Source organism: Carlito syrichta, unplaced genomic scaffold, assembly GCF_000164805.1.
Source record: "Carlito syrichta isolate Samal-C Ts95f unplaced genomic scaffold, Tarsius_syrichta-2.0.1 Scaffold115681, whole genome shotgun sequence".
Classification (NCBI taxonomy): Eukaryota; Metazoa; Chordata; class Mammalia; order Primates; family Tarsiidae; genus Carlito; species Carlito syrichta.
In genome coordinates this window covers 539,496-552,967 of record NW_007059777.1, presented here as the reverse complement: position 1 = coordinate 552,967, position 13,472 = coordinate 539,496, and the positions used below count along the sequence as shown (strand labels likewise).

Here is a 13,472-nt window from a genome sequence, read left to right as displayed (position 1 = left end):
AAAAAAAAAAAAAATGGAAAGGGACAAGAGAGTCAGGTGTGATGGTGCACGCCTGTAATCCCAACACTTTACAAGGCCAAGGTGGGAGTTTGAGACCAGCCTAGCTAACACAGTGAAACCTCATCTCTACAAGAATTCAAAAAGTTAGCCAGCCGTGGTCCCAGCTACTCGGTAGGCTGAGGTAGAAGGCTCACATGAGCCCAGGAGGTTGAGGTTGCGATGAGCCATGATCCTGCCACTGCACTCCAGCCCAGGAGACAAAATGAGATCCCGATTGAACAACAGCAACAAAAAAGGGCAAGACAGACACTGTACTAAAGATAAGAGTTTCCAAATTGCCCAGTATATAAAATCCAGTTCTAAGTTTCCCTGAAAGGAACAACTCAACAGTGTTAGGAAACAAACATGCCCAGACTGACAAGCCACCAAGGGAATTGGATGTGTGTGAACAGTACCAGACAATCAACAAATTACCAATACCAAAAATATATCCCCTGGTTGCTGAGACAGGGTAGTTAAGTGACAACTTTCACTTAAAAATATGCAACAGTATAATCATCAGTTTATAAAGGAAATATATACTTATCAGACAACTCACCTCAACAGAATTGTTGTTGTTCCCCTAGCAATAACTATAAAACCTTGTAGATTTCTACTCAAAGACCACAAGTTGCAATACAACCTCTTTCATACTTTGCTTTTTAAAAAATGAATCTGACCAGATGTGGTGGCTCACACGTTACACATGTAATCTCAGAACTTTGGGAGATCGAAGTGGGAGGATTACCTGAGTCCAAGAATTCAAAACCAGTCTGGGCAACATGGCAAGAACTCATCTCTACAATAAAATTTTAAAAATTACCCACGCAGGCTGGACTCAGTGGCTTAGACTGTAATCCCAGCACTTTGGGAAGCCGAGGCAAATGGATTACCTGAGCCCACGGGTTCAAGACCATCCCAGGCAACCTGGTAAGACCAAAAATAAACCAATAAACCAAAAATTAGCCGGGCATGGTAGCATGCACCTGTAGTTCCAGCTACATGGAAGACCAAGGCAGAAGGATCACTGGAGCCCAGCAGGTCGACGCTGGAGTGGCCGTGCGTGTGCCACGGCACTCCAGCCTGGGCACTAGAGTCTCCAACTCAAAAAAAAAAGGAAAAAAATTACCCGAGCATGGTAGCACGAGACTGTAGTCTCAGCTACTTGGGAAGCTGAGGTGGAAAGTTCACCTGAGCCCAGGAGGTTGAGGCTACAGTGAGTCGTGATAACGCCACTGTGTTCCAGTCTGGGTACAGAGTGAGACTCCAACTCAAAACATAAAAATAACAAGTGAACCAAAGAGTAAGCAAGCTAATATGAATTCAAAGTTAGTCCTAGGCTGGGCATGGTGGCTCATACCTGTAATCCCAGCACTTTGGGAGGCTGAGGCAAGACTGGGCACCTGGACAACCTCATCTCTACAATGAAACAAAAAATTAGCCGGGTGTGATGGTGTGTGCCTGAGGTACCAGCTACTTTGAAAGCTGAGGCAAAAAAACTGTTTGAGCCCAGATCGAGGCTACAGTGGATGAGATAGTGCCACTGCACTCCAGCCTAGGCAAGAGTGAGACGCCAACTCAAAAAAAAAGTTACTCTCAAAAGAAATTTCATTCAGGTACCATCAAAAGAGCTTAGCAGAATTATTCCTGAGTAACATTCACAGAGCTATTGCCTTTGACATACAAATGAATGAGGGGAGCAAAGATTATAAATTAAATCAATAACCTGTTAAGATCTCTTCCATCAGCTTGAATTTTGGGGGACTCCAGCAGACTCAAAGCAATGGCAGCCTGAAGATCATCTTTGTTGTCATGAGTGAGGTCTATCACTTCTGCAAGATAAATAGAATTTAATTAGTCTACATACAGGAAACACTGCCCTTCTGTCTGTAGTGTAAGAAAAAAGGTAAAGACATACTACTCAGCTCTTACTACAATGGCTCATCTGTGTAAAAAAAATTTTATTACTCTATGCCAGAGTCAAATAAATTACTTACAGCCACATTGTAACCTTAGACTAGCTAACAGTACAGAAATAACAAGCTGCCAAAATGCAATAATCAAACATCCTCTTTGTGTAGTTTCATTTCACAAAGTGAAAAGTATACCCCAGCCGGGCGCAGTGGCTCATGCCTGTATCCCAAAACTTGCACAGCTGAGAGGATTACCTGAGCCCAGGGGTTTGAGATCAGCCTGGGCAACTTTGCGAGACCTCTTCTCTACAGTAAATCAAAAAATTAGCCAGGCATGGTGATGTGCACCTCTGGTTCCAGCCACTTGAAAGGCTAAGGTAGAAGAATCACCTGAGCCCAGCAGGCAGAGGCTGCGGTGGCCGTGAGCGTGCCACTGCACTCCAGCCTAGGCAACAGTGAGACTCTGACTCAAAAAAAAAAGTATATCCCATACCAGCAAGTTAAATAATCTCTATTTATCATTGTAAAATATCAGCTGAGTATCAAACACTCAAGGAACAGATATTTTCACTCTCATATAAACTAATCTAGAGGACAGGCCAGGCATAGTGGCTTACGCTTGTAATCCCAGCTCTTTGGGAGGTGAAGGTGGGAGGATCGCTTGATCTCAACTAGGAAGAGAAAAACATATTCTTAGGCAGAGAGTTTCCATGAAAAATTCACAGCAAACTTTATACCTAAGGGATATATGCTAAATAAATTTGACTTAAAACTAAGGCTAAGACAAACATGTCTACTATCATTGCTTTTATTCACTCTGGTTATGGAATTTTTGGCTAGTGCAACAACAACTTAAAAAAATATAAAAATTCCAAGTCTAGACTCAGTGTCTCATGCCTGTAATCCAAGTACTCTGGAAGGCAAAGGCGAGACGATTGCCTGACTCCCAGGATTCCAGACCAGCTTGGACAACTTGGTGAGACCCCATCTCTACAATAAATCAAAAAATTAGCCAGGCGTGCAGATGTGTGCCTGTGGTTTCAGCTACTTGGAAGGCTGAGGTGGTAGGATCGCCTGAGCCCAGCAGGTGGAGGTTGCAGTAGCTGTGAGTGTGCCACTATACTCCAACACTCCATTCTGGATGACAGTGAGACTCTGACTCAAAAAAAAAAAAGATACATTAAGTGTTATGATCAGTAGTGTTAAGTATACTCACATTGTTATGAAACAACCTCCAGAACTTTATTATCTTGCAAATCTGAATCTTCCTTATACCATACCAAAAAGCAATCCATTTCAGATATATTACAGATTTAAATGCTGTGATACTGTGAAATATGTATTTGGTCTTTATCCCTCTTTCTTGGTATACAACTCCTAGAATCCTTGGAAACTCCAAAGTGTAAGTGTTGTAGGTTTTTTTGTATGCTAATGTCTGACTGGTGGTTGGTCCCTAAGGAGCTTCAGAATGAGACTGATCACTAGAAAGACCCAGGCATCATTAGAGGGTTGGGACTTCAGCCCCATCTCCCCAACATCTGGGGAGGGGAGGCAGGAAGAAGGTTAACCAGATCACCATTGGCCGGTGACTTCATCCACCATGACTATAGAAAGAACCCTCCATAAAAGCCCAAAAGGACAGAGTTCTGATGACCTTCCAGACAGCTGAACACAGGGGATCCTAGATGGTGGTGCACAGGGAGGGCAGGGAGCTCTGCCCCTTCTCACATGCTTAGCCCTCTGCATCTCTTAATCCATATCCTTAGGCATTGCCTTTATAATAAACCCACAAATGCAGGTAAGTATTTCCCTGAGCAGTGAGTTGATTTAGAGGATGTCCAGATGTGTCGAGTGCTACAGTGACTGGCTGTTGGTGGGGAGAGATCCCCATATTTCCCAGAGACTAGCAGACACAGAAGTACTATGTGTCGGTGGCTGAATGAGAGCACAGGCACAGAAGAAACTGAGTTTGCTTTTTTTTGCCCTATATTCTCACAGTTGGTGTCAGATTCGGGATTTGCTAGAATGACCCTGGCTCACAGAAACATGTGGTTTGGGGAGGAAAAGAGGTAACAGGGTAGAGGGAATGAGGAACCTTTAATTCCTGGGTCACCACATGGTTACCCAAGGTAGGGAGCTGCAGCCGTGCTGCACTCAGTCTCTGAAGGTAAAATTTACCAGTGGATCTTAGAGGTGGATCCAGTTCCAGGACAGCTGGTTCACCAAATGCATACAAATACAAAATTTAATTTAAAAAAATTTTTCGTGCTTTGGGAGTCTGAGGTGAGTGGATTGCCTGAGCCTGAGGGTTCGAGACCCACTTGGGCAACTTGGCAAAACCTCACCTCTACAATAAATCAAAAAATCAGCCGGGCATGTAGCGCGTGCCTGTAATTCCGGCTACTCAGAAGGCTGAGGCAGAAGGATTGCCGAAGCCCAGCAGTCAAGGCAGCGGTGGCTGGGAGCGGCCACTGCACTCCAGTCTGGGTGACAGAGTGAGACTCCAACTCAAAAAATAAAAAATAAAAAAGCAAAATTAGGTATTTTTTTCTGTAACAGCTAAAATAAAAAAGTGAAAGAGAGTGCTGGGTCAGACCTAAGGCTAGATCAAGCTTAGATTTCAGTGTGTCTGAGCTCTGGACACCAGAGGGAAAAACTATGCAGGGACAATAGTACCTTGAAGATCTCTAGCTACTAAGAAGGCAGTCAGTGTGGGGGAAGGACAAAGCCAATCATCTAATGAAGCTAGAGGGCAGCCTATGGAAGGGATTGTCTCATTGTGTCAGTATCATCAGGATACCGAGGAACCTCTATTAAAATGGATTGTGGGCCAGGTGCGGGTGACTCAAGCCTGTAATCATTCCAGAACTCTGGGAGACGGACGCCAGAGGATTGCCTGAATTCATGGGTTCGAGACAGGCCTTGGCAACTTGATGAGACTTTGTCTCTACAATAAATCAAAAAATTAGCCAGGCGTGGTGGCATGTACCTACAGTTCCAGCTTCTTGGAAGGCCGAGGTGGAAGGATTGCCTGAGATCAGCAGCTCGAGGCTGCAGTGGCCATGAGTATGCCACTGCACTCCAGCCAGAGTGAGACTCTGACTCAAAAAAAAAGAAGAAGAAGAAATGGATTGTGGAAGTATCTTATTTCAGAGCAGTATCTTCAATTTTCAATGCCGGAAAGAGAAGAGCACGTTTGGGTTGATGCAGGAACCACAGCTCACTATGAAAACAATCACAGATGGCTGTATATGATCCTGGCACAGAGCAGATTATTCCTGACGGAATAACCAGCATGATGGACTAGATAAAGCCACTGTAAAGTCTGTTTACCTTGAGAACTGGGACTGCCTGACTCCAAGTGGGACACCTAAAATGAAGCAGCTGATGTATTTCACATGCAAACTATGTGGGAAGGACATCATGATGACAGGGATATACACCTGCTGAATATGCCCGCCACCCAGGTCAAGAAAAATGCTGTAGTTTTAGAAGGCCCTTCAATGTGAACCCCCTCAAAACTGAAAAACAGTTCCTGAAGTCTTATCAGATTTGCTGTCTCAGCTTCCCCAAATGGGTCTTACAGATACTAATAAAAACATTTGGTTAATTAACAAGAAAAAGGCAGAAGGCAAAAGTCAAAGGACTCATCCAGGAAGGTGGAAACTGTTCAAGGATTATTAAGAAAATGAATTAAAAAAATCACTGATGGGATGAAACAAAGGGAGAAGAAATGGAAAGAGAGTCAGGAGACTCGGCCTAGCAGGTTGGAAATCTGTAGATAAGGTTATTACGAGATGGGATAAATGAAATGAACATTGATGAGACATTGATTAAAGGTTTTTTGGGGGGTTGGGTTTTTTGAGTTGGGATCTCACTCTGTCACCCACACTGGAGTGCAGTGGCACAGATGATGGCTCATCATAGCCTCAACTTCCTAGGCTCAAGGAGACCCTTCGCCTAAGCCTCCCCAGCAACTGGGACTACAGGCATGTGCCATAATGCCCAGCTAATTATTATTTCTTTTTTTGTAGAGGAGGACTCTACGTTGCCTACATTGGTATCCAATTCCTGGACTCAAGGGATTCTCCCTTGCCCTCCCAAAATGCTGAGATTACAGGCATAAGCCACTGCGGGTGGCCTGATTAAAAGTCTGTTTTCTTTTTTGAGTTGGAGTCTCACACTCCATCACCCAGGCTGGAGTGCAGTGGCACACTCACGGCCACCGCAGCCTTGACCTGCTGGGTTCAGGCGATCCTTCTGCCTCAACCCTCCACGTAGCTGGAACTACAGGCGCATGCCACCACACCCAACTTGTATTTTTTTGATTTATTGTACAGATGAGGTCTCACCCCAAGTTGCCCAGGCTGGTCTCAAACCCCTGAGCTTAGGCAATCCTCTAGCCTCAGCCTCCCAAAGTGCTGGGATTACAGACTTGAGCCACCGTGCCCGACCAATTAAAGGTTTTAATACAGCACTACCAAAGGTTGGTGGACCAAAGGGAGCTCCTGCTGGTATCCCAACATTAACGGGCTTCAAACAAGTTTTTTGCTTTTACCTCAGCTTGGAAAAAATTTTAAAGCTGAAAGGCAGCGATCACAAAAAGAAAGATAACTAACAATTTTGTGGAGGCAATGTTGAGGCAGGCTAATCAAGATAAAGAATGACAAATTGGGCCAAGTGTGGTGACTCAAGCCTGTAATCGTAGCACTCTGGGAGGCCGAGGCAAGCGAACTGCCTGAGACCAGGGGTTTGAAACCAGCCTGGGCAACTTAGCAAGACCTCGTCTCTATAATAAATCAAAAAATTAGCCAGACGTGGTCGCTGGTGACTGTAGTTCCAGCTACATGGAGGGCTGAGGTGGAAGGACTGCCTGAGCTCAGCAGGTCAAGGCTGCGGTGGCCATGAGCGTGTCACTGCACTCCAGCCTGGGCGATGGAGTAAGATTCCAACTCAAAAAAAAAAGAATGACAAATGGACAAGTGTCTCCTGGCTCAACCCTTACTGGGGACCCAAAGCCTTGTGTATACAAGTGGGTAAAAGGGTCAGGGGGCAAGAAGAAACTTCTGGGCTCCGTGACACAGAAGACCAGTACACTGAGAATAGGCAGAACAGAACCCTTGAAAAAATCCTAATGAAGGCTACAGTCAGGAAAGTAAGGGTTGAAGAAATTAAGGTAAAAGTTTATAGGAGAGTGGGTATGTCTGAACACACGTCAAGTGAAGTGGTTTCATCTCTTTTACCTGACTGTATTATGGGGATGAATGCTGTATCTGCCTGGGGAATATTTCCCCTACCTAGTACTATGGAACAGAAGGCATGTCAACCCCAATACCCACCCCCCATAGAAGAGAAGCTGGAGGGCAGGCAGGGACAAACTCTCCATTTCATAGTCCTTTGTGAAGCAGTTTTGGGGGCTCATGGCAAAAGCCTATGAGTGCCTCCCAGCAGTGACCACTGGGACTTTAGAGAATTTCCACTAGAGGGGCATTTATTACCTTATCATCAGACATTAACTGAAACTACCTCTCTGAATGAAGACATAAAATAATCTTGAAACCTAAAATACCTATGCTGTCTTGGGTGATGTCAGAGAAACACTGTAATGAGGATGGTAGTGCTGAGAAAAGTTCCCTAATAAAATGGTAATAGACCGGGTGCAGTGGTTCACATCCGTAATCCCAGCACTGTGGGAGGCAGAGGTGAGAGGAATGCTTGAGTCCAGGGGTTTGAGAGCAGCCTGGGCAACTTAGTGAGACTTGTCTCTACAATTAAAAGGAAAAAATTGCCAGGCATAGCGGCGTGTTCCTGTAGTTCCGGCTACTTCGAAGGCTGAAGTGGAAGGACTGTCTGAGCCCAGCAGGTCAAGACTGCGGTAGCGAGTATGCCACTGCACTTCAGGCTGAACGAGAGTGAGAGTTCAACTCAAAAAAAAACCAAAAAGGAATTGGTTTATACAAGACCATGCTACCTAGGGAATGCAAAGAGGAGAGACTCAAGATCAGAGAGCCTCTTTACCCAGAACTGACTCTGGAACTGTGGGAGCGGCTTCTGGATTCCACTCACCCTTGAGCAGTGCCCCAGGAAACAGCTCCCAACTGACCAAGGGCGAACAGTCAACAGAGGGTTGCTACTCTGACTGAAGAAGGTAAAAGCAAATCAGCTCCATGGACTGAACTATAGGAAAAGTCCTTGTGCTTGGGTTTTTACTGACTCACGGGCAGTGGCCAATGGTCTGGCCACATAACCAGGAAAGTAATGGAAACCTGGACTATCGCTGGCCCTATGGAAACTGGACGGGTGCAAAGTAGGACATGTCGATACCCATCAGAAGAACTGCCTTAAATGACTGGGTAGGGGGATATTGCAGCAGCGCAGAGATGAACTGGATCTAGTCATTCCTTTTGCACCCTCTCAGGTACACAATGCCAGTTAAGAACTGTTCAGCCGGGAGTGGTGGCTCGCGCTTGTAATCCCAGCACTTTGGGAGGTGGGGGCAAGAGGCTTGCCTGAGCCCAAGAGTTCCAGACCAGCCTGGGAAACTTGGTGAGTGGACAATCACTTAAAAAAAATTAGTTGGGCATGGTAACACACACCTGTGGTTCCAGCTACTTGGACAGCTGAGCCAGAAGGATCACCTGAGCCCAGCAGGTCAAGGCTGCAGTGACCGTGAGTTTGCCACTGCACTCCAGTCTGGGCAACAAAATAAGACTACAACTCAAGTAATAATAAAAGTAAATAAAAGTACGTTTCTGGCCAGGCGCAGTAGCTCACACCTATAATCCCAGCAGTCTGAGAGGCAGAGGCAAGAGGACTGCCTGAGGCCAGGAGTTCCAGACCAGCCAGGGAAACTTGGTGAGATTTCAGCTGTACAATAACTTTAAAAAAAAATTAGCTGGATGTGGTAATGCACACTTTCGATTCCAGCTACTTGGAAGGCTGAGGCGGAAGGATCACCTGAGCCCAGCAGGTTGAGGCTGTGGTGGTCTTGAGCATGCCACTGCACTCCAGCTTGGGCAACATAGTGAGACTTCAACTCAAAAAAAAAAAAAGAACCATTCCATCTGCCAGCAAGAGACAGAGGCTGCTGATGGCTACGTGGCACATTCCCTGGTGGGAAGACCCTGACATAGCTGGCAAGTGAGACTGACACTGGCAGCCTGGTGGGCTACAAGTGGGGTCCTGATAGGAACAGTCACTGACTGTGGACTAGGCTTTGTTACCCAGTAAAAGATGCAAATACTCAGAAACCCCACTTAAAATTCTCACCCGTCCCAGAATGAGTCCTTAGACTCTGCTCTGCCTCTCACCATTCTTTTGTTAATTAACCTAATGTTTCTATTAGCATTGTAAAAACCCTTGAGGGAAGCTGAGATAGTATTTCAGCTCAAAAAGATGGGAAACAATTTCCCAATCTAATATAATAAATTTGAGAGCAATGGTTACTTACACCCTGTTAATAGGAATATAAATGGGTAAAAAATCATTTTGGAAAATACTGTCATCACCTACAGAGTTGAAAATATGCATGTCATGATACCCACCAACTACATCGCTAGGTATATACACTACAAAAACCCCTGCACAAGAAACATGCATCCAAACAACTCACAGAGGCCTTGTTTACAATAATAAAAACTCTGAAACAACCCCAAAGTCAATCAACAAATATAGACAATGTGGTATATTCAGACAATGGAATACTACACACCAGTGGAAAATGAATGAACTATAGTTGTAACCTTCAATATGGAAAAGTCTCACAAAGAACTATGTTGGCTGAAAAAAGTCAAAATATGCCCCAAAAGACACATATGAGAATATTCATAGCAGCATTATTCAGAAGTGCTCAACACTACAAACAACCCAAATGTCTATTAACACTACCTGACCCAACTGCCTCCTCCCAGAAGCCTCCTTTGCTTCCAGAGTGCCACCCTCCTAGATTTCTCTGGACATTCTTCACCTTTCCAGACCTCTCAGCACTAGGAACACCCAGCGTTCAGCTACTAAACCTTTTCCCTGTCCTACACCCACTCCCTGGGAAAGTCCACTAGTCTCACAGCTTTATACAGAATCTTAGAGGCTATAAATCCAAGTTTGTATCTCCAGCCTGGAGCCCTCCCCTGAACTGTACACCTAAGTCTCCACTGCCTTTCTGACACCTTCATCTGGATGCCTACCAGCCATCTCAAAATTGCTCTCTCCATCTCCCATCCTAAGTCTACTCCACCTGCAGTTACTCCCATTGTGGGTAAGTGCAACTTCCATCCTTTCAGTTGCTAGGTAAAAGGACTCCGAGTTGCCTTCAATGCCTCTCATTCACAACCCTTAACTCCTGTCAGCAAACCCTATTCCTTTGACCTTAAAAACAATGTAGCCAGAATGCCAGCACTTCTCAGCCCACCACCACTGCACTCTGGCCCAAGGCCCAACTGGTCCTGGGCTTCCTGATCCGACCCAGGCTCTTCACTATCCCTCCCCAACATTCCATTTCTCAACACAGCAGTCAGAACGACCTAGAAAAATGGAGACCAGTTTCTCTGATTCCTTTGCTCCCAACTCTCCAGTGGCTACCCATCTAATGAGAACAAAAGCAAGTGCTTAGAAGGACCTGCCTCCTACTCCCTCTCCGGCCCTCCTTACTACCCTCCTCACTTCCCAAGTTTCAGCCCTGGCCTCCCCGCAGTATATGGAGCAAATAAAGTGCACCCACCTCTGGGGCTCACATACCTTGCTCCTTTACCTTCCCTGCACCTTTCTAAAAGTCCATATTACCTTTTCATTTCTTCCCCTCTTTCCAGGGTACATCCTCATATGCTTTACAATTTATTTATTTACTTGTTAGCCTCCCCTCACTAAAAAATAAGTTACACAGCTGGGCACAGTGGCTCACACCTATAATCCCAGTACTTTGGGAGGCAGAGGCAAGAGGGTTGCCTGAGCCCAGGGGTTCAAGATCAGCCTGGGCAACACGGTGAGACCTCGTCTCTACAATAAATCAAAAAATTAACAGGGTGTGGTCGCACATGTCTGTGGTTCCAGCTACTTGAAAGATTGAGGCAGAAGGATCATCTGAGCCCAGCAGGTAGAGGCTGTGGTGGCTGTAAGTGTGCCACTGCACTCTAGCCTGAGCAACAGAGTAAGACTCCAACTCAGAAAATAAAAAAATAAAAAATAAGCTACATGAGCATAGGAATTCAAGAGTACTTGGCACATAGTTGGTGCTCATTAAATAAGTGCTAAATAAAGAGTGAATGAATAAAACCATTTAAGTTCGGCTCAACAATTGGTTATTATTACTATTATTTCCAAAGGGCTGATGTGACTGGCAGGGAACTCACACACACTTGTTTCTAATTTTCTCCTAGTGCAGAGAGGGTACCAGACAGGACATACTCACTGTACCTACTTGCTAAGACTTCTTGGCTGGCAGCACTCCCTTCTACTTCAGATGGTTCTGTAGCAACAGTGTCTTGATTGGGCTCCTTAACTCTCTCCTCAGTGAGAAGGCTTACTGCTTGGGTGATGTCACCATTACTGGCCTAGGAGGAGTAAAAAAAAACAATAAAATTTCAAAGTAAAGCATCATATAATTTAAAACAAGTAAAGAGTTAGTTTTTTTGGATATAACTCCTTACTTCCCTGGTGATAACCTGAGGAGTTCGGGCACACTTCTAAGGTGGAAGTTAGGAAGGAAGTCTAATGTGCCTGAAGCATCTAGTAAACACCTGGATACAGGAGGGAGTCGCCATGCTCTGGTTTCCCACAGCACACAAACAAAAATGAAATCTTGCTGGAGGTGTGTTCTCACTGCTTCGGGTATCAGATATCAGAAACTTCCCAATCTCACAGAGGAGTCAAGGCATGAGGTGCCAAAAAAGGGGTTGGCAATGAACAGATATTCTCAATGAAGTCAGCCCTATCATAAAAGCACCAAGCAGCTACCTATTTAGTAGTGGTGAGCACACTTGTTTTAACTTTTTATTAGGAAACATTTCTAACATATACAACAGGAAAGTTAATAAATGAACCCGCCGGCATGGTGGCTCATGCCTATAATCCCAGCACTCTGGGAGGTGGAGGTGAGAGGATTGCCTGAGCCCAGGGGTTCGAGACCAGCCTGGGCAACATGGTAAGACCTTGTCTCTACAATAAATCAAAAATTAGCTGGGCATGGTGGTGCATGCCTGTAGTTCCAGCTACTTAGAAGGCTGAGGTGGAAGGATCATCTGAGCCCAGCAGATTGAGGCTACGATGGCCATAAGCAGCGTGCCACTGTACTTCAGCCTGCGTGACAGAGGCCCCAACTCAAAAAAATAAAAATAAGTGAACCCCATGTACCCATCATTCTGATTTCCAAAATTATTAAGTCATGGACATGCTTGTTTTATCTGTACGAGCTACCTTCTCTCACATACTCTGGAGCAAATCCTAAGCTTGTTATTTTATTGGTCAACATTTCAGAGTATCTTTATATTATCATACCTTAAGAGTAACAATAGTTTTGTAATATCACATAACCAATTCAAACTTCCCTAACTAAATATTACTTAGTTTGTTGGTTGGAATCAGGATCCATAGAGGTCTACACGATGTAACCGGCTAATATGTTTCTTAAATCTTTTTTTTTTTTTTTTTTTACATACAGAGTCTCACTATGTTGCCTAGGCTGGTGTCGAACTCCTGAGCTCAAGCAATCCTCCAGTCTCTGTTTCCCAAAGTGCCTGGATTTAGGCATGAGCTACCACACCCAGCCTTTAAATCTTTTTTACCCTGTAAGGTTTCCTCCATCCCAGTCTCCTCTATCCCCATGTAATTTACATGTTGAAGATACCAGGTCATTTGACCCGTAGAGCTTCTGTCCCTATATGCGCTTTCATTATGGCATAAATTTAGCTTGAACTGACATAACTCTGAAATGGACAACTGTTTTAAAGCCTGCCATCTAGCAGAGGTCTGGAAACCAACCTTCAGAGCTTCGTGAAGAAAGGAAGGATCCTGAATGCCTGTGATTTCTCTCAGTTGGTTTAACAGCATTTGGCAGCTCTATATTTGCAAAACAAAAAAACCAGGGAGGTGTCAGTCAGAAGGTAAACCTGAGTACATTTAAAGAATAAGCATCTTGGATAAGACCCAGCAAGCTCCAGGTGACAAGGTACCATCAGACCATTCCGATATGCCAAATCTATTACTCTTTTAAAAGCTTAATCATGGAAAATACTTTTGGCACTTATGAAAGAAAAATGAGTAGACAGTAAAACTACAAATACATAAAACATTTAAATGTAATATGCTGGCCTTAGTGGCCGCTTAAAGCACCTCAGGTTTTTCTTTCCGTAAGCAGTGCATAAGTAGGTCATATAAGGAGCCCAGGGAATTTGCATGGATGTGAAGATGTGCTATTTTAAGCTTTACTGCACATGCCATTTGTGTGTGTCATTTTTCACTGACAATAAGTTTCCAATTATGTAATTAACCAATGATACCACCAACATCATATTTACAACTTTGGGTCTG

The 13,472-nt window shown here is 44.6% G+C and overlaps 1 protein-coding gene across 6 annotated transcripts in view; it reads right to left on the bottom strand.

Annotated features, from left to right (window-relative positions):
* The window catches only part of USP28 (ubiquitin specific peptidase 28), a 56,640-nt gene extending 43,636 nt beyond the window's left edge, over positions 1-13,004 (bottom strand). For all 6 annotated transcript variants that reach the window (XM_021706367.1, XM_021706376.1, XM_021706380.1 and 3 more), the window contains exons 1-3: positions 12,924-13,004; positions 11,365-11,497; positions 1,766-1,871 (exon numbers count right to left, since the gene is read on the bottom strand). In XM_021706367.1, the coding sequence (XP_021562042.1) occupies positions 1,766-1,871; positions 11,365-11,497; positions 12,924-12,992 (308 nt within the window). In that variant the 5' untranslated portion in view covers positions 12,993-13,004. The remainder of the gene's footprint in view (positions 1-1,765; positions 1,872-11,364; positions 11,498-12,923) is intronic.
* Between the last annotated feature and the right edge of the window lie 468 nt (positions 13,005-13,472).